A 21,169-nucleotide genomic window follows, 5' to 3' on the forward strand; every position below is an offset into this window, starting at 1 on the left:
CCTGCACGACGGGTGGTGGACACGCAGGCTGCTGTGCCGATGCTCAGCATAGGATGGCAGATGCTGTTCCCTGAGCATCACGTCTGGGAAGAGGAGTTTTATAGAGCTGGTGGTGGGGGGCCGATCTCGGTGCTGCTCCTCTTTAGAGCAGCGCAGGTGCAGGAATGTAAATGTGGCAGATATTGCCTTACCTGGCATCAGTACCAGTCTTCAATATTTGAATTTTGGCCCAGAGGAGCTGTGTTTGGTGACACAAACAGCAAATATGCTGCTTTGACATTTTACTCTCGGAGGGCACCGAAACCCATCTTCATTTTCCCCGTGGTAGAGCTTTAATCATAAGTGAACAGGCACGTGGTAGGGGGAAGGCAGTTCAGGATAAGGAGGAATTTCTTTTAAAGGCTTAAATTAAAGTGTATGAAGGAAAGGGGCAAACATAAGCATGAGTCCCTGTGCTAGGGTCCAAAACCCATATGCCAAGTAGAGTCTCTGGGAGTGATGTTAGGAGTTTAGGGGATGGGACCATGCTGTGCTCCCTTCACCCTGAACTTCTCTCAAGCTTCCAGATAGCTTTAGGTCCTGAAAACCTGTTTTGTTTGTTTTGTTTTCCTTTCCTTTATTTTCTTTTCTAACAAGCAAGTTGTGTAAAGCTCTGTAGAGCACAGACTTCCTAAAGACTTTGGGTTTGTAAAGAGCCTTTCCCATTGAGACCACAGTAACCAACCAAATCATGACTGATGCTGTAATGTAAGTAGAAAAAAATTTATTCTCATCAAATAGCTCTATAGCTACAAGGAATAAACCACCAGCATCTTCTCTTTTCAGAACAAACCCCCTGTCTTCTGGGGGATATAAATGCAAGTACCGCTCACCGAGTATTGCTATCAGATGCTCCTATTTGCATTTTTTTTTTTCCACTAAGACCTAGCTACAGAATTAACCTGTTGAAATGTTTTTGCATGAGTAAATCCATATCCTGTCCTGCTTCACCCTGGCCTGTGTGGCTTGTGTCCACAGGGAAAGCACTGGGTGGGATCCCCACACAAAGCACTGGGAGCAGTTTGCTTCATAGGCACGACAGTGAGACCAAGCCAGGACCCCTCGTGGCACCCCTGTCCTGAGGGACAAAGCTTTGAGGTCTCCTGAGGAAACCCAAACTAGGATGCTTTGTTTGAACTCTATGGCCAATGTTCTGTTGATTACAAAGTTAACACATTTTTTTTTTTAATTTAAAGATGATGTTTTACCCCTAAAATCACATATATAAATCTAACTGTTTCTCTAAGCGTTTGCATCTAGATGTTCTCAGGGAGTAGGAATGAGAGCTTCTGTCCATGTGTGTGTCTATATGTATCAGACCTCAAATACCAGAAAACTACAGAAGGTGTATGATAGACTAATACTGTAATTCACTGAAATAGAGCTATAGTCATAGAAATGGCAGCATCTACCCATATTGCCTGGGAGGGAAATCTTTTTGTTCCTATTTGACTGAGGGAAGCACCTGAGACTGTGGTTCTGCTCACTGTAGTGATGTCCATGCCCTTTGCTTGTTTGCTTCTGGTCCTGAGTCAGGCTGAGGTTCTTTTAGGGGCTCGTAGGCTCTGGTGGTGCCTCTCTCTTTTCTTTGGCAGTGGGACATAGTTGCTTCTTCTGGTTGCAGGGAACTCTGGTGTTGACCTTTTAGTGGACATGAGCTTAACAGCCTGTATCTGCCATCCTCAGTCCAGCAGGAGGGAATACGTGCTCCCTCGTTAGTGGTTTCAGCCATTTGTGACTGCCAAGACAGTTAGAGCACTGCCTTATTTTTAGCAGTGCCCCCAGCCATTTTTATATCTGTGTTCACAGGAATCCATGGAACCACTCCTGAGCTATCTCTCTTTCATCTTTCACTCTTATCAAAAAGTGGTAAAAGCATTTTTGAATTGTTTCACTTCTCGATTGGGAAAAAAAATATTTGGAATTTGATCCAAGGCAGTTTTTCATGCTAGCACTGGGCAGCCATTCCTTCTGACCTCCGACACCTGTGTGTCTGCTTTCCCTCCCCTTTTGGGACTTTCAGAGATGGAAGAAGGTATCTTCAGTGTGGTTTGCTGGAGCTGCATTTCTCTTTGTGTGAAAGACGTTATTTTTGCCTGCTGAGCCTTGTGGTATGCAAGGTTTTGAGGGGCGACGTGACATGGGTTGTAGGGAGTAAGGACACTCTGTGGCCTTTTTGTGAAAGTGATTGGGACTTCATGTTAAAGGATCGACTTTGTGAGCAACATGAGGGAAAGAAGGGAGACATGGCGGTGCCTGTCCTTGAAAGGCCTTTAGGTGGGGAGATGTGTCCAGATGACATTTAAGGCCCACCTGTCTTGGGGGATGTGGGTGGTGCAGTGTGTCCTGTTGTGGAACTGGACTCAGTGGGGTTTGGCATCTGATTTGAGAAGTGCAATTGCAGCTAAAGGCAAACAGCTAAAGGCCATGTGCTCTGACTGGCTAATTTTGATCAGACGCCTCAGGCCCTTTCTTTCTATATAGCAGAACAAGATCAATGTAATTTTTCGCTTTACTAGTGCAGGAGAAGCCAGAAAAGAGTGAAAGCTAATGGTTGGTAAAACAAAATAAAACAAACAAACAAAAAAACCCTTTTTTATTAATGTCTTCTCCTTTCCTTGTTGTGGGGGTGGAGAGGAAGAGGGATGGGAATATTCTTTGTCCATAGGAGAAGCGACCCTTAAAATAAAGAGCTTACAAACCAAGCTTTTGTCCTTCATTTCAGGTTTTCCTATTATTGTCCAGAGACCACTTATGCTCCCTGAGGAGAGCTACTCCTCTGGACCGATTTCTAATAGCACGTAGAAATCAGTGAGCCCTTCACACTGCTGTCCTGCAGGATGACCACACCTCCTTTATGTTTGAAAAGCTTTCTGCTAGTAGGAATACATGAAATATTGTCCTAGCAAATACAGCAGAGGGAAAGGTTGATAACTTATTGAGCGAATCCATGTCCGGCTGGGATAATGTTACACCTGAGGTGTAACACCTGAGGTGTAACATCATGAAAAACATTCTGCTTGTACTGCACCTCTTCCACATTGAGCTAATCTGCTGTGATGGGATGGCCTTCACTGGCTGGTAGACCCCCCTCAGCTGCTCTCCCACTCCCCCTTCTCAACAGGCTGGGGGAAGAAAATGAGATGGAAAAGCTCATGGATGGAGATAACGGCAGGGAGATGGCTTACCAATCGCCATCAAAGACAAAAAAAAAAAAAAAAAAAAAGACCTTTGGAAAATTAGCTTCATTTATTAAAAATAGAACAGGATAGTGAGAAATGGACAAAACTAAAACATCTTCCCCCACATTGTCCTTTTTCCCAGGCTCAACTTCACTCCTTCAGTCCCAAATCTTCCTAAAACTCCCCTCAAAGTGGCAGAGGGGATGGGGCATGACAGTTGTACTGAGCCCATAACAGATTGTCTCTGCCACTTCTTCCTCCTGCCAGCTCTCCAGGGGCCACAGCGTGGAGATCTGCTCCTAGGTGGTCCTCTACAGGCTGCAGGGGAACTTCTGCCCCATGCCTGGAGCACCTGCTGCCCTCCTTCTGCACTGACCTGGGATCCCAGGGCTGCTCCTCTCTCATCGCTCCTCACCTCTCGCTGCCACGGTTTTTCCCTTGCAGCTCTGATAAATAAGAGTGATTTGCATATTCACACAGTGCATGATAATTGTACAACTGATAATATTACAGAGTGCACAGCCACAGCAGAAATGATTTGGAAAACAAAATGGGTATGAATAAGTTTAGCTAAGTAGTTTCAGTCAGCAAATGCAGAAGCATTTTTAGGTACACAGTGCTCTTATACTGTTGTCCCCCTTTCACAGCTAGTCCATAGACCAGATCTAAATTATTTTATTGACAGTAATTTAACTCAAAGAATTAGTTAAATGAAAAGATAATAATAATGTATTTAACTCACAATGATTTAATTCAAAGAATTTCAATGAAATGTTTTTAATTTAGTTAGAGAAGATAGCACATCGACATCACCTGCACTGGCAGGAGAACTGCACTAAAGATGGAGTGACTTTGTTTTAAGCAGAAAAAGTCAGAATTTTTCCCGGGCTCCATCCCTTATTGTACTTCCTAGCACATGCAAAGCTTGCGCTTCACACAGGGCAGAATCCTCAGCACTATCTTTTCCAGTTTGGGGCTGCTGAAAATCAGGATAAGGGAATGAACAGAGGGAAAAGCATACTGGAGTACTAAATAGAGAAACGTCATAGGATTTTTCTCCCAACTGGGATAAATCATTGTCAAGATCAAACATATGAAGTTGATGCCGTAGATGATGAAGAAGTATAGCACAGATTTCATGGCTTTGATGTGGGCATCCATGCTGAGGTCCTTTGCTGAGCTTGTCTGCATCTTGTGCTTGTGTCTCCAGAGAGAAAAGAGGAGTAGAAGGGCAGAGAAGATGACTATCATGAATGCTATGGAAAAGCCAAAGCTGCAGATATACAAAACAGGGGAATATTGTTTGCTTATTTGCTCATTCACTTTTGTGGCATATCCAGGGGAGCTGGAACTGAGGTTGCTACCCCTTAGTTCATCAGTAATGTTTATGATGGGGCCACACATGACCAGGGACAAAACCACTGAACCCAAGAGCAGCCATGGCACAATCCTGTCAATTTTTACTTTCAGGTAGATGAAGAAGATGTGTCTGAAGTTTGCAATTTTTACACAATAAAAAACATACAGGCAGGCAGAAGACCACAAGTTGGAAGTATTTGAAATACACAGAAGAGGTGAAAATATTGGGGTCACCCCGCTGATATAAGTTTGCCAGTGAAAAATCATGGAAGTAATGGTATATGCCCATGTCACACACAAAAACCAAAACCTGGAACATCCCAGAAACAGCAAGATCTTCTCACTGGAGTTAAAGCTTTTCTTTTTAACCCAGGTAAGGCAAGACACAGCCACAATGAAAGCATTGATCCACATGCCAGCAAAAGCCTGAAGTGTGATGACGAGCGTAATGGCGATATCATATGAAGTGGCATTAAATTGCTGCTGCGAGTGGGAAGCTTCCATCCTGCACGACCGGTGGTGGACACGCAGGCTGCTGTGCCGATGCTCAGCATAGATTGGCAGATGCTGTTCCCTGAACATCACGTCTGGGAAGAGGAGTTTTATAGAGCTGGTGGGGGGGGGGAAGATCTTGGTGCTTCTCCTCTTCAGAGCAGCGCAGGTGCAGGAATGTAAATGTGGCAGATATGCCCTTACCTGGGATCAGTGCCAGTCTTCAATATTTGAATTTTGGCCCAGAGGAGCTGTGCTTGGTGACACAAACAGTGTAGGTGCTGTTCTGACATTTTACTCTCAGAGGACACCAAAACCCATCTTCATTTTCCCTGTGGTAGTGCTTTAATCATAAGTGAACAGGCACGTGGTAGGGGGAAGGCAGTTCAGGATAAGGAGGAATTTCTTTTAAAAGCTTAAACTAAAGCATATGAAGGAAAGGGGTAAATATAAGGATGAGTCCCTGTGCCAGGTTCTAAAACCCATATGCCAAGTAGAGTCTCTGGGAGTGATGTGAGGAGTTTAGGGGATGGGACCATGCTGTGCTCCCTTCACCCTGAACTTCTCTCAAGCTTCCAGATAGCTTTAGGTCCTGAAAACCTGTTTTGTTTAGCTTTCCTTTCCTTTATTGTCTTTTCTAACAAGCAAGTTGTGTAAAGCTCTGTAGAGCACAGACTTCCTAAAGACTTTGGGTTTGTAAAGAGCCTTCCCCGTTGAGACCACAGGAACCAACCAGATCACGACTGATGCTGTGATGGAAGTAGAAAAAAAATTAATTCTCATCAAATAGCTCTATAGCTACAAGGAATAAACCAGCAGCATATTCTCTTTTCAGAACGAACCCCCTGTCTTCTGGGGGATATAAATGCAAGTACCGCTCACCGAGTATTGCTATCACATGCTCCTATTTGCATTTATTTTTTTCCACTAAGACCTAGCTACAGTATTAACCTGTTGAAATGTTTTTGCATGAGTAAATCCATATCCTGTCCTGCTTCACCCTGGCCTGTGTGGCTTGTGTCCACAAGGAAAGCACTTGGTGGGATCCCTGGGTGTGATCCCCGTGCAAAGCACTGGGAGCAGTTAGCTTCGTAGGCATGACAGTGAGACCAAGCCAGGACCCCTCGTGGCACCCCTGTCCTGATGGAGAAAGCCTTTGAGGTCTCCTGAGGAAACCGAAACTAGGATGCTTTTTTTGAACTCTATGAAATAACAGTTCTTTTTTTTTTTTTTTTTTTGATTAAAGATGATGTTTTACCCCCAAAATCACATATATTAAAGCTAAGTGTGTTTATGTAAGTGTTTACATCAAGATTTCTTCAGGAATAAAAACAAAACAAAACAAAACACCAACAAAAAAACCACCAACAACCAAACCATTTTGTTAAAGTGAATTATTCGTTCAAACTGCAAACCCTAAGCCTCTTAGGGTTGCTTCCATTCTCAGCTGCTTTGTTGGCCTCATGTCAGGATGGGGCCAGGATAGTTTTTAAAGCAGCAAAATAAAAAAAGTGAGATTGTCTCTGAAGAAGTAACAGAAATACTAACGAGTTTGGTATCTCCTGAATGCCACAAGGGTTAATGTGCTAAGTGTGATTGTTATGGGGAAGCAGATTGCTTATCAGTTTTTGCTTATGGCTATATATAAGATAAAAATCTGCTCTTCCTTTCAAAGTTCATCTTTTCTGATGGCTTATCAGCTCTTCTGAAGGTTAATCCCCCCCAGGACACTATATCTACTTGGGCCGGCAGCACCAGATTGTCTTCTGAAATGGATCCCTGGAGGTTATGTTGTTTCGCAGCACTGGCTACCTGCTCCTTTGCCTTTACGGTATTCCCATCTTCTCCTCTGTTTTCTGGCTCGTGATCAGGGTGAGATTTCACTGCATTTGTCTGTGATTTTGAAACTGTGCTTTCTATGTTTCAGATCCAAAACTCTGTTGATGACAGAGGTAAGGAAACAATATTTTTATGTTAGTGGAAAATTATCAGTCATCAAGTGGGGATTTACACCAATTCATGTCGTTTAGTGACTAATTTAGGGATTTATTTTATTTTATTTTATTTTATTTTATTTTATTTTATTTTTGACAGTGTATGTTGTTGATGGAGGGCATCTTAGAAAGGACATCCCAGAAATAAACTCAGGTAAGTCAGGAGAGTAAGTAAGCAGAGTGCTGAATTTTTACAGAGATCTGAGCTAGCCTTTGGGTGACTACAAGTCTGGCAGATGTCAGGGGTCTGAAAGACCCCTCCTATGTGAGCAAAGTCCCCAAGGTGTAAGTACTGCAGGGCAGTTAAAAATGTGTGGGATGACCCCCAGCTCTTTTTGGGGAAAAGGGGGGAGACCTCCCTTGTATAGTCTGGTAGCAGTAGGAGATGCTGGCAAGGCAGGAGCAGGGCATGGGGCAGAGGACAGAAATGTCCACAAAGGTTGGTGTAGGAAAGGAAATCACTGAATCATCTAGGTTGGAAGAGACCTCCAAGATCACCTAGTCCAACCTCTGACCTAACACTAACCAGTCCTCCACTAAACCATATCACTAAGGCTGGGAAATTTCCATAAGGCTAATATTGTAGGAATCCCAATACCTTACTCTCAAATATGGAAATACACTCAACAGCTCTTAGGCAAGGCTCAGCAGCCTCTGTGCTGGACCAAACCTGCATCAACCCCTGCACTCTTCTGCAATACCACCGCCAGAAAAACCTTGGCAGTGTTTCTAATTCGACCTCTGTTTTGTTGATGTGCATTCATCCTAAGTGAGCTGCTGGGTTTCACACCACCAATGGCCAAGATACAAATCTAAAGTACCTTCAGCCCTGCCACAGAGCTTCAGCGCTGTTACCTTGAGAGAGTTTTCATTTCCTGCCATGGACTGTTATCTGCTTTATGCGCTGGGGTAGCTTTCCTCTGTTTTTTCTGGTAGAACAGAGCACATGGGACTAAATTATTTTTTTCTTCTCTCTGTATATATGTGAAGAAAATAGGATATTTCTGTAACAAAAGGTTATAGAAATTTCTATAACAAAAGGTTATAGGAATAGATTATGGATGAACTGTCTGTGCTGGGATTGTGCCTATACAAGGACATTAATTAATTTTGCACTCACAGGACCATACAGTGGCTGGAGCTTGGACTCATATTTGGACAGGGAATTTGTCACCTTAAAAAAAACCCAAAGTATAAAATAAGAGTCACAAGTGCTGTGCTTTTAAAGCATGGAAGATGTGGATAAGCTGCAGATGTGGATAAGCTGCTTAAATCACAGGTGCCTGTTGCCAGTTCAAATCCATCTCCTGTGGCACCTCTAGAAGGTGAAGAAGTCTCCTGCATGTGGATGGCTGCATGTGGGTCTGAGACATATAGCACATACCGAGGGTAGGCATTTAGATTGAATTGCTTGAATCTGAGCTTAGTTCAGGCTCAGGGCTTTGAAAAACGAGGATGAACCCCTTCCCTCTCCAGAATCCTTGTCTTTCTCTTGTGATCGTATAAGGATCCCAGATGATTAGCCTAGGTTAGCCAAGTCATCAGGTTACTAGATGCCTAACTTCTGGACAAATCCCATTTTACCTAAATATCCGCAATGCTCTGAAGTCCATGATGGGTTCAGGATACAAGCCTAGGAAAAAGAGTAAAATTCTCCTCTGGGCAGGTGTTTTGGAATGCTTATGGAAATCTTCATTCAACCCCAAATCCTTCCTTGTTGCAGGTGGCGGATGAGCATGCTGTAGGGTGGTGTTGGTTATTTGTTGCCTGTTTCTGGGTGGTTGCTGTTTATGGAGAGATGGGTTGGCTGATGAGGCAGTTTCATGATAAATTGTGTGGTCTTTGAAAAAGAACACAACGTACTGCAGTTCTTGATATGTTGCTTTAACCAAAATGCTTGTTTATCTCCTTTCAGAAACAGGAAGGCAGCTTTTTGAGGGTGATATTATCTTACCGGTAAGCATTGCTGATCTAAACTAACTCCAGTAAGAGTGTGAGCTGGGCTGAAATGTTAACACCAGTGTGTTAATATCATCCACAGCTGGAGAGGAATGCTCTAAGAAACAACTCCTACAGATGGAAATTTCCCATCCCCTACATCCTGGCTGACAGCCTGGGTAATAAGTCTTTTTATTGTGGTAGGGTTGTGTGGCTTCCATTATATGTGCTCTGGTTTTGTACAGCTCTCTGGGCTGCTTTTGTTTCATTTGCTACTGAATTATGCCCTGTTAATGTTATGTTACTCTTGGCCAGACTGAGCGATGTAACTCTGCTCCAGCACATCTTGTTGTTGATGTGACAGTCCCAGTAATGAGCCTGATGCTAATTGAGCAGCCAATTTAACTAATATCGGTGTATCTGGCTGGGGTCTCCAGATAATGGAGTCAGGAAATCCTAATCACAAGGACACGTGTCTTGATCTACTGTACCCTTCATGCCTTATCTCTTTGTAGCAGTTCCGGCTCCAGTCCCAGTCCAGGGAAATGCAGATATTTTATAAATGAAAACATTCAGAGAATTTTCCCTTTTTGTTTTCATTTAATTTTAGGTATTATTTAAAAGTTTGAACACTTCAGGTATAAAACTAATAGTAAAACAGTGTTAAAATCCTATGGATCTCTCCTGTGTTTTCCAGTCCCAAGTTTGAAGTTTACAATACTTGACAGCTCATATAATACAATGATGTGCACTAGAAGTACCTAGAAAAACCCAAGCAATGCCTCAGATGTCCAAAAGCCTGCATATTTTTTGTTTGTTTTCCAGCTCTCTCAGTTTATCTAATAAAGATAATAAAATTATTATCTTTCCCTATGGGATCTTACAAAATTATGCTAGTTGGGAAATTCTGCTAACAGCCTCCTACTCTTTGATCCAAGTAGATATTTTTATACATGTTCAGATTTCTAATGCATGCTTGTTCGTATTTAGAATTATAGCTATTTATACTTTTATAAAAGAAATACAACTGCTACTGTTATCCTCTGCTGTATCTTTCAGATCTGAATGCTAAAGGTGTTGTCCTGCAGGCGTTTGACATGTTCAGGCTGAAGTCCTGCATTGATTTCAAGCCCTATGAAGGGGAGCAGACTTACTTGAAATTTGAGAAGCTGGACGGGTAATTTTGTATTAACGGCCTGGCTCGTACCATCTGATTTTCTTCCAATGAGGAGACTTTCCTTTCATTCTGGCTATTACACAGGGCATAAATGCCTGAATCACATTTCTGGCCCAGAGCTTATTTGTGGTATGCTGAAGCCAATGCAGACAGACTAACCAGGCAAAGGTGTTATCTGCATTTGATGTTCTCTTAATATAATATTTGATAATATATATGTATATATACAATACAAATATATATAAATAACATATAAATTATATGTATTAAATATATTATATATGATGATATATATAATATATTTAATATATTATTTTATAATAATGTTTTATTTCCATTCACATCCTGGCTACTGAAGTGAACCCTTTCTTGGAATTCTTTCAGGAAAACAATCAAGTTTCTCCTGGTGTTTGTTAGGGGCAGGGGCAGGGGATGTCTCCTTGCTTTCAGGGGCTGAACTTGGGGAATACCTGACCAAACATTGAACCCGCCACCTCCCAGGCTCTGCAGCTCATTGCAGGCTGTCTTGGCACTCGGTGGGGAGGAGGCGACTGTTCCAAGCCATAAACCCTCTCGCCTAAAATAGAAGTCTAAAATAGGTGTGACAGCTTCCATCCCAAATGCCTGTAACCAGCCAGGGACTGTAAAGGTGCCAGGGAAGCTAACTCAGCAGCAGCTGCCAGCACTGTGAGAGTCTGAAGCTAGGTGGGGGATCTCCCTGCTCGCTGGGTGGGACCATCAGGAAGCTGGGGCCAACAGCTACTGTCTAGAAATCCCATGTAGATTAACAGCTCTATTCAATATAAATAACAAATCATAGAAGGTATTATGCAAAATGGGTGCAGTATCTCAGTCTTTGCCTTACAGGTGCTGGTCTTATGTGGGGGATCTTCAGAGGGGCCAGACAGTGTCTATAGGGGAGAGGTGTGACTATAAAGCTATAGTGGAACACGAGCTCCTGCATGCGTTGGGATTCTACCACGAGCAATCCCGGACGGATCGTGACGACTATGTTCAGATATGGTGGGACGAAATTATTGAAGGTACAATGCAGGTCTGACACGCTCGAGAATTATCTGTAGATGCGTGCCCCTTTTTCAAAATGCTGATTTCAAATGTCTCTGGTTGAGAATGACTGCCCAGTTGCTGACAACTGGACCATTATTTAGCCATGGGTAAAGCATTTTGAAATGGTGTTATGTGGTAAGTTTTATTTCTGGTCTTGCCTAATCATGTGCATATGTTTTTGTCTAGGTTTTGCATATGCCTTTGACAAACATAATGATAGTTTCCTTGATGATCTCAATACCCCGTATGATTATGAGTCAGTCCTGCACTATGGACCATATTCTTTCAACATCAACAGCAACGTCCCTTCCATTACAACAAAAATCCCTGAGTTTAATGAGATTATTGGGCAGAGGTTGGACTTGAGCAGGATCGATTTACTGAAGCTGAATCGCATGTACAACTGCAGTAAGTTCATCTTCTCACACATAGACTTGAAAACCCTTTCTCAAGATTCATGGTAACGTGGATGGAGTCGCAGGAGAGGAGCAAGAACGCTTCCCTCTTGGGATCCTTTCACAGTGCTAAAAGAAGCTATAGTTCTTATGCAGCAGTGAGCTCCATGGTGGCTGGATCCCCATTTCATTACAGAACACCATTTGAGTGAATCAAGAGTCTTTTAATAGATTTTGTTCAACCAGGCGTTCCTGTAAGATTACCTGTAATAGTAACATGGATGATGATCTCTTGTTGTTGATGATAAAATCTTCAAGCAATGAGAGTCTGGAATTAGGGCTTCTGAAATCAGGGTACTTCAAGTTCCTTTTTCTCCCTATGTGATGTTCAGAAGCATGAGTTGGGTTAATCATGTCTCCAGCTTCACTGGCAAAGCATGAAAGTAAACATTCCAGATTTTGTATGGCACTGACTCACTGTTAACATATACCTGAACATTTCCACTAGCTTCAGCAGAACTACTTCTGATTTACACCCTGAAGTGAGAAACAGGACAGAGAACCTAGTCCCAACAGGCTTAGAGAAAATGATAAATATCTGAAAGGAAGAACTGGCATGCAGAAGTCAAGGTGGTTCATGCAAGGAAATATCCAGCTTAAAGTGGGAAAAAGAGATAACATGCTTCTTTTAGCAGAAAGCATAATTTATTTGTGGTAACAGAGTGGTAGATGTGAAAGTCTGTGTAGTTTTCAGTTGTATTAACAACATATTTCATGAATTTAAGTGCAGCACGTAAGCACTCTGGAATGGAGCTAACAGGGCAAGGCTTTTTTGGTATTAATGAACAAAACATATGTTTCTCTGTTCCTGGCAGCTTCAAGCCTCACCTTCTTGGACCAGTGCTCCTTTGAATACATCAATATCTGTGGGATGGTGCAAAGTGGACAAGATGATGCTGATTGGGACCACACATTGGGCAAAGCAGGAGAAGAAGACCATACTTTGTTGGGAAACTGTGCAGGTAACAGATGTATATTTTAGATTGTCATTAGAATTCACCATGCTTTTAAAAGATGTGAAAACTATTAATTTTAATCACTATATGTATGATGCTAAACATGACCCCTGAATTTTCAGATAGGAAGACTAATAATTTTCATATGAAATGTTTAACCCCTCCTTAAATCTCTTCTCTACATTGTAACATCATGAAGAAATGAGAGCTTGAGATTTAGGTGCTGCAAATTCGTAGCAGTTCTATAGAAACTCAGGGATTCTCACCAGTTTGCTACAGCTGACTTCAGTGAAACTCCACAGAATTAAGTCAAATGAGACTCTCCTCCTTTTATGCATATATTACAGTATTTTGAGATTATTATTATTATTTTTAAACTGAAGCTAAGAAACACTTCCCCTTTGTACAGGAGTTCACTTCAGGGATCTTTACAGAAGTCTGTGCATAGGCAAATATCACAAAACACAGACCTTGTTTATAAACAAATTCCGATATTGAAACCAGTCCAGGACGGTCAAAATAGGAAGCTGACTTTCAGCAGTGTGTCGTGGAGCAGGAAAAAACATCCCCAGGAGACTTCTCCAAGGGAGGTGTGCTGTGTGATGCATCAGGAAGGTGGAGCTGCTGCTTGCTCCAAGCCTGCTCAAGCTGCACCACATGGGGAGGCTGAAGAATTACCTGAGAAACAACCCAGCAGTGATTACCCCTCTTCCAAGGACAGTGTTGTACGGGGTCCTTTTGATCAGGGCTTTGGCTCTGACTGCACTTAAACATGTATTGAACAAAGATGAGCGTATTGAGCTCTGCTTGCTGTCAGGATACAGGAATTGTGCAGGGGTCTGTTGTTTTCAAAGGCAGAGGGGGAAAAATTAGGCACTGCAGAGATGTAACACATAGACAGTCCCCAAAATCCTCTAGCAAAAAAGCTTATGAAAGTCACAGGCACGAGCCTATCCGGTCTGGGTACAAGCGGTCACAGTTAGGCACATCTGCTTCCCAAAATGCAAGTTGTGGTTGCTCACAAAAGTCCCTCATGGTTCAAGAGGAAAAAAAAAAACACCAGAAAGAAGTGAAAGTCATTTCTGTGGGACTTGTTCCAAGGGAGGAGACAGTGAGAGATGGCTCTGGGAGGTCACGGATCATGTTTGTTGCCAAACGCTGTGTTTGGCTACAGCCTGTAGATTTGGTGGCTATAGGAAATTTTGCTCAGTGAGAGGGAGAGCAGGCGGGTAGCAGGCTGGGTGAGGGGATGCAGCTGCTCTCATCCCACGTGTGGGTTTGTATCAGCCTGGGCGAGAGGGCAGACGTGCAGCTGCTGTAAGGCTGAATGCAAAAACCAGCACTTGGAAGACCCACCATGCAAAATGAATCAGAGGCTGGCTTGCTGGCAAGGAAAGAGAAATTTCTTCTTTCTAGAGAAATGAGTCTGGCTGGCTGTTATTTGCTGGGCTGCTGCTTGCGGTTTGCTGACAGTGTGCGGGCTGTGTGATGGAGCATGTGGCAGAGGAGCTGACAGCAGCTTCCTGCCGCTCGTGGCTGCTGACAGACAGCTAACTGCCCGGCTTCGAGCAGGGGGAAGGCAAAAGAAAGAAGGTTTAGAGCCTAAGCAGTCTGCCTTACAAGTTTCCTGAGAATAGACGGGTCGCAGTTGGTGAGAAAGGGGGAGCTTGCTTGGGTGTTTGTAAGGGAACTGAGTGCAGAAGGCCAGCAGTGCTGGTGGGAGCAGATCCAGGCACAGGCACGCAGCTGGGATCAGCACTGGAGCTCACAGCAGCATCGGGCAGCAACTCCAGAGCCTTCTCCATGTGGTCCCTGCTGCTTGCATCGCTTGGCTCCCGGAGGGAAAACTGCAAACCCATACATGCAGCCCCAGGGTACTTGGAAATGCCCAGAGTGATGCAGCTGGAAAATGCATCCCCTGTAGGGAGGGGACGTGTAGAGGCTGTTAGGTGAAGCTGATGCCCAGAGTTGCTCAGGCACTTTCAAGAAGCTGATTAAAATTGCAATATATGGACTAGGACTGATCCAGAGGTGGCCAAACTTTGTAACCAGACAGATCAGTGAGTTGGACGAGGTGTTGCTCTGGCCCACAGACAGAAGAGCAGACTAAATACGAAAGAGAGGAAATAATTACTATCAGTTCTTTACCCATAGAAGGCAAATAAGGCTTTAGATACTTTTATGGGGGAGTCTGATCTATCAATAGAGGGCTAACCAGGCACAGGTTCCAGGAAAGCCGCAGAACGAAGCCCTTGGCCTGACAGGACCCTTCCAATGCATTCCTAGTTTGTCTTCCAAAAAATCCCTGGCTGAGTGCATTCACTTACATTTGCACGTTGACAGGACTTGCGTATGTATGGTTAGCACTTCATTTCTAAAGAGTAGAACCAAACTTGCACCCTATCTAATCAACCAAACTACTTTGCAAGTCATATTTCAATGCATTTTCATTTTAATACTGATTTGCAATGTAGGGAGAATTCTTTTCGATTGATTTTTTTTTTCCTTTGAAAATAACTTTCTATCTCTGGCGATTGGAAACTGCACTAAAGTTTATTTAACACTCATTTCATTACTGACTGGATCAAAAAGTTTTTTCACAACACTTTTTTTGTGCTTACCAGATAGAGGATATTTCATGAGCTTCGATACAAAACTGGGACACGCTGGTCAGGCAGCTCTTCTGGAGTCACGCATCCTTTATCCCAGGAGGAAAGAAAAATGCCTTCAGTTTTTCTACAGGTTAAATGGAAGCCCACAGGATAAACTAGTTATCTGGGTGAAGAAAGATGATGGAACTGGAAATGTTAGGAGGATGGAAAAGCTGCACACTATTACAGGTAAGTGGAAGTGCTTGTTGTGTGCTGGCAAACATTGATGCAAGACAATGCTGGCATGGTTTATCATATGCAAGCTTGCTCAAGTGCCCAATGTAAATCCAACTTTTATTTGCTTCAGTCGAGTAACTCCAGATTTAGTGCCCATGAACACAACATGTGGCCCAGAGGCAGAGTCCTTAAGACAATTCCTGCATTAGTGTGGGTGCCAGGCATCACTTACCATCCAAACAGACCACAGGGAGCTTGAGGAAGACACAGTTTGATTTAGGGCCATGTCCTGGACTTTCCTTTCTCACATATATTTATTTTCCCCTCCAGCTGATGGAGAACATCACTGGAAATTGGCCAACATTCCCTTCAGTGTCCAAACCAAATTCCGCTATGGGTTTCAGGGCATCAGAGGAGATCCAGCCACATCTGCAGGTGGGATTGCCATCGACGACACCAGCCTGACGGAGACGAACTGCCCCACTAACATCTGGCACATCAGGAACTTCACATCCCTTTTTAACAGGACATCAAAAGGCGACTACATCACGAGCCCCGTGTTTTACAGTTCAGAAGGCTATGCCTTTGCTTTGCAGCTCTATCCTCATGGGAGAAATTCATCGCCCTACGTGAACTACATGGGGATCACTTTCCATCTCTGCAGCAGTCAGAATGACGGCCTTCTGGAATGGCCGGCCGGCCACAGACAGGTCATCTTGTCTGCTCTGGATCAAGACCCTGATGTAATCCACAGGATGTCCCTCAGCCTTAGCTTTACTACAGACCCAAAGCAGCTCGTGTACGGTAAGTCAGAGTGCTTCAGGGAGAAACGTGCAAACACGAAGGTTTTGTCAAGCTGGAGAAAAGTGCTGAAAGCTGAGAGACTGAGACAGATTTGTCCTGCATATGACACTACTGGTTTCACTGGAGTTCGGTTTTAATTATTTGTATATTTTTGCACAACAGGCAGAAATGATACCCTGCAGTGGGACAAGCCATCTATCACGGGGAGTTTTTCTTCTGCCTGCAATTGTTACATGAGCCCAGGTGTTGGCTGGAATACATTCCTGACACACAGGGAGCTGCACTGGAAAAAATTCCTCAAAAATGACGATCTTTTTATTTTTGCTGATTTTGAAGGTACAGTATCATATTATTAGAATCCCAACTGGAACAGAGTAAGTAAATACTCTTCTGTTTATAAGGAAAGGATAAACAATGAGGGTGATAAGCAAACCTCTAGAGCCATCTATTTCAGGAACAAGACTTTTAAATGTCTAGTGATTTCAGTGTTTGCATTTTTAAATGTCTAGTGATTTTATACCGGATTTTTGAATACCCAGTATAAACCTCTTTGGATAATTTTGATTCTCTTAACCCAAAAGATCAAGATTTTCAGGCCAGATTATACTTCCATGTCTTGAAGATATCTTTCTTCATGGTGTTGCTATTTGCAAACACTCCTGTATCCCTTTCTATTTAAGAAAAATGTGGTTTGAAAAATGAAGCTGTTCTTTTTGGACCATGACAAATAGGTAGGAGTTTTTGATCCAAAGCTTTCCTCCTGAGGCTCCGTTTTTTTGCCAGGAATGTGTGCAGCTGCTCTGCTCTGCCAAAGGAGGCAGGAAAGGGCAGAAGAAGGCAAAGAGCTCTCTAGTGCAGGCAGCAGCCTGGTGGGCAGGTACCCCTCTGAGAAGGCCAGAGGGATGGTGCATGCCCATCCTCTGTGACACAGCCGCACCTCAGAAGGCTGTGTTCATCTTGCCTCACTCTAGGTGTCTAAAATGAACTTTCTGCACTCTCTTGTGGGTCATTTGAGAGTAATTGGTACTTCTGGAGAGCAGTTAAGCTCATCCCAAGATAGTTGCGATTAACCACTCTCCTGATACGTTGATCTCCACTGGATACAAAGGGATCCCTCACTGACATCACTCTTCTGAAGTGAGTTTCCCTCAGAAAATGTCAGTGCCTGGAAAGTAGAAATGGTGTAAAAGTTAACGATCATTAAATCTTATCTGACCCTGGTACACTGGTTGTAGCACTTGTCTTGGATAGGAGAAGACAGCTGGGAGTACACTGTGGTGATCCAGAATCACTCCAGGTGGCCAAAGGCTGTGAAAACCAGGCTTTTCTAGAAGGATTCTCCCTGGCTCTTCACAAAAACAAACAAACAAACAAGAAAACTGCACAGTTCTTGTTTTCATTCCAGCAGAGAATGGAAACACTTTTGAAACTACAAAGGCTTTGGCAGAATGGGAAAGCTGCTTCCCGTGAATCTTTAATCAGGAACATGTGCTGCCGAATAAAAATGCAAAGGGCAGGCTACAGCATAAAGCAGCATGCAGGAGGGTCCAGCCTGCCTGCAGGTTATGTAGGGCATCCAGCAACTCTTCCAAGTCGCTGTTAGCAACAACAACAAAAGGACAGCCGGGGCCTCATTGTATGTTCCCTGACAGCATTTTGTACCAGGAGCAAATCACTGAGGGTTGTTTAGTCCCTCTGCGTGATACGGGTGCCAGTGTGCCCAAAAGCATTTGCAGCTGCTAGGTGAAATTGTAGTTAAGAAATTGAAAGCCTTGTTAGGAGACTGTTTAGTCTCCAATTACAAACGGGTTCCGCTTAATTTCTAGACATTAAAATTAAAATTATTAAAATTGTGCTGCAGTCTAAGTGTGCAGTCTGCGTTTCAACATTCATTTTGACACCAGGGGGCCTGGAAGCTGAGGGGCAGTGTTACAGTGCCCTCTGATGAAAGTTGGAGGTAGTCTCTGCATAACCATTGAGGATCTACCCCATGCCTCCCAATTCACAACAGGCCTTCCTCCCTCCTCACCTCTCAGCCCTGTTTCACATCACCTCTGGCCCAAGCCCTCTACCCTCTCACCCCAGTCTCCTCCAGGTCAGCAGTCCCAGGATCCCCTTGAGAAGGGCATGGACTGGAGCTCCATGCATGCTTTCTGTTCTCTGCCATTCCAGTTTCCCCTTCCAGCTGCCTCACTGGGTGCTACTGCGGCCTCTGGAGCTATTTGGATGAATCATTATTGTTTCTTTACTTGCCCCCAGAATTAGCCTAAAAGTCAGCCCAATACAGCTGATAGAACTGTACTATATATGCCATGCATTGAATTCATACCTTTTATTGTCCTTTTTTTTTTTTTTTTTTTTTTTTCAGATCTCACTCCTCTGATTACAACTGAAGTCCCAGTCCATCCTTGAAGTGCTCTCAACCTCTTCACTACAAGTATAAGAAGTCATTCATGACAGATAAAATATATTACTTCACCAAACACCTATATTCTGTGGCTTCTGTATTTTAAGAATTTGAACTAAGCATCTCTGCTAGTTTTAAGAGAATAAACCCATACACTCCCTGCAGATTAATGTGGCCCAAGCATAAAATTGCTTCTCAGTTATATCCAGTCTTTTTCTTCCTAGGTTTCATTCTTTCTGTTTGTCTTCACTGTTAGCAATGTTTTTTATTCCCAGTTCTTGAGTCTGAAGTCTCTCTGTTCAGCCTTGCCTAGCCAAAACCACCAGTGTTTAATTTTCCAAGATCCTTTTCCACAGTTTTCTTTCATTCCCCTTGGCCATTATGACTTCCTCTAGTCCAGCTTTTGATAATGCTCACTCACAAGTATTCACAAGCTTGTTTACTGCCTAAAGAACAGCATGCTTCCCTACCTTCAGCTGTGTCTGGACCCAATTCAACATTATTGAGAAGTTTTCATGAAAGCAGAATGGGAATTTGGTTGGGTCTGGGGGTGCATTTGGGGATGCATATGTTGGGCATACAAGATTGTATTGCATTAGTATAACCTGAGATGTCCGCATGACCCTCGTCCTCTACAAACTGAAGAACATGACTGTAGAATGACTTATGTTTAGACATACTCCTTGGTTTCTTGGATGGAGTTGAAGTTAAGGAGACTCAAAACTGATTGCTTTTTTAGAGTACTTTGATTTTGCTTCAGGTTTTTGTTCTTTTCTCATGCCTTGCCACATGTCTACAAATCACAGCTGTTGTGCTCTGTGTTGGCTCTCTTTGCTCATCTGTGAAAAGTTTTACATGATGTATCTTGAGACATGCTTCTCATTTACTTGCCACGTGCCCTGTAAGTACTGAAGAAGAGCCATGTACCTTAGTTGAAAGGTCAGCTATATCCTGGGCTGCACAAAAAGCAGTATGGTCAGCAGGGTGAGGGAGCAGATTCCCTCTGCTCTGCTCTCGTGAGACCCCACCTGGAGCCCTGCACTGAGCTTTGGGGCCCCAGCACAAGCAGGACATGGACCTGTTGGAGATGGTCCAGAGGAGGACCACATGGAGGATCAGAGGCTGGAGCACCTCTGCTGTGAAGACGGGCTGAGGGAGTTGGGGTTGTTCAGCCTGGGGAAGAGAAGGCTCCAAGGAGATCTTACAGTGGCCTTACAGTGCCTAAAGAGGGCTATAGAAAAGCTGGGGAGGCACCCTTTGTCAGGGGATGTGGGGATAGGACAAGGGGGAATGGCTTTAAACTGAAAGAGGGTAGGTTTAGATTATATATAAGGAGGAAATTCTTTACTGTGAGGGTGGGGAGGCACTGGCACAGGTCACCCAGAGAAGCTGGGCAGCTGAGCTCCACCACAACTGCTCTCTCACTCCCCTTCCTCAAAGGGAAAGGGGGACAAAATACGACTCAAAAGGCTCAAGGACTGAGAAAAGGACAGCAAGGTCATTCAGCATTTATCATCACAGGCAAAACAGACCCAGCATAGAGAGATTAAAGAAATTTATTGCCTATTGGTAACAAGATAGAAAAGTGAGAAACAAACTAAAAACACCTTCCCCCCTATCCACCCTCTTCTCCATCCTCCCCCTTGAGTGGTGCAGGGGAATGGGGAATGGGGGCTGTGGTCAGTCCCTGATGCTTCTCCACCATTCCTTCGGGGTCCCTCTCTGCCCCTGCTCCACGCAGGGTCCCTCCCACGGGATGCTGTCCTTACCAAACTGAGCCTGTGGGGACTGCCCACAAGCAGCAGCTCTTCAAGAACTGCTCCCACATGGCTCCATACCACAAGGTCCATCCCCCAGGAGTAAACTGCTCCAGCACGGGTCCCCCACGGGTGGGCGGCAGCTCCCCCCACACCCCCTGCTCCTGCGTAGGCTCCTCTCCACGGGCGGCAGCTCCGGCCCGGGGCCTGCTCCTGTGGGGGCTCTCCATGGGCCGCAGCCTCCTCCAGGCCACATCCACCTGCTCCACCGGGGGCTCCTCCATGGGCTGCAGCGTGGAGATCTGCTCCATGTGGGACCCGTGGGCTGCAGGGGGACAGCCTGCTCCACCAGGGGCCTCTCCACAGGCCACAGGGGAACTGCTGCATGCCTGGAGCGCCTCCTGCCCTCCTGCTGCACAGACCTGGGGGCTGCAGAGCTGCTTCTCACTTTTCTCTCCCAGCTACTGTTGTGCAGCAGGTATTTTATTTTATTTTATTTTATTTTATTTTATTTTATTTTATTTTATTTTATTTTATTTTATTTTATTTTATTTATTTTATTTTATTTATTTTTTATTATTATTATTATTATTTTTTTTTTTTGGTTTTTCCCCCGCTACCAAAAGCTTGCCATGTAAACCCAATACATTGGGGAAATACTAATGCAGAGCCCATGTGAAATCTGCAACTTTCTGGAGCCTTTCTCAGTTAGC

At 43.9% G+C, this 21,169-nt stretch overlaps 2 protein-coding genes across 2 annotated transcripts; one reads left to right on the top strand and one right to left on the bottom strand.

Moving 5' to 3' along the window:
- Window positions 1–2,914: 2,914 nt before the first annotated feature.
- Window positions 2,915–5,084, bottom strand: LOC113843347 (taste receptor type 2 member 2-like). Its single transcript, XM_038177690.2, has one exon. The coding sequence runs from the start codon at window positions 5,082–5,084 to the stop codon at window positions 4,131–4,133; it is 954 nt and encodes a 317-aa protein (XP_038033618.2). The 3' UTR covers window positions 2,915–4,130.
- Window positions 5,085–6,779: 1,695 nt separating this feature from the next.
- Window positions 6,780–18,781, top strand: LOC101798463 (meprin A subunit alpha). Its single transcript, XM_005025547.6, has 13 exons — window positions 6,780–6,903; window positions 7,000–7,024; window positions 7,167–7,220; window positions 8,982–9,022; window positions 9,108–9,183; window positions 10,064–10,181; window positions 11,049–11,224; window positions 11,436–11,657; window positions 12,520–12,666; window positions 15,285–15,500; window positions 15,819–16,292; window positions 16,455–16,628; window positions 18,661–18,781. The coding sequence occupies exons 1-13, from the start codon at window positions 6,844–6,846 to the stop codon at window positions 18,702–18,704; spliced, it is 1,827 nt and encodes a 608-aa protein (XP_005025604.4). The 5' UTR covers window positions 6,780–6,843; the 3' UTR covers window positions 18,705–18,781.
- Window positions 18,782–21,169: the final 2,388 nt, after the last annotated feature.

The sequence above is a fragment of the Anas platyrhynchos genome, chromosome 3 (assembly GCF_047663525.1).
Source record: "Anas platyrhynchos isolate ZD024472 breed Pekin duck chromosome 3, IASCAAS_PekinDuck_T2T, whole genome shotgun sequence".
NCBI classification, from domain to species: Eukaryota; Metazoa; Chordata; class Aves; order Anseriformes; family Anatidae; genus Anas; species Anas platyrhynchos.

Excerpts from the sequence above, each read along its gene's own strand:
- LOC113843347 (XM_038177690.2), bottom strand. The coding sequence starts at position 5,084 with ATGGAAGCTTCCCACTCGCAGCAGCAATTTAATGCCACTTCATATGAT.
- LOC101798463 (XM_005025547.6), top strand. The coding sequence starts at position 6,844 with ATGGATCCCTGGAGGTTATGTTGTTTCGCAGCACTGGCTACCTGCTCC. Across the intron at positions 6,904-6,999 it reads CCTGCTCCTTTGCCTTTACG|ATCCAAAACTCTGTTGATGA; the intron begins GTATTCCCATCT and ends TCTATGTTTCAG. Across the intron at positions 11,225-11,435 it reads GTGGGACGAAATTATTGAAG|GTTTTGCATATGCCTTTGAC; the intron begins GTACAATGCAGG and ends GTTTTTGTCTAG.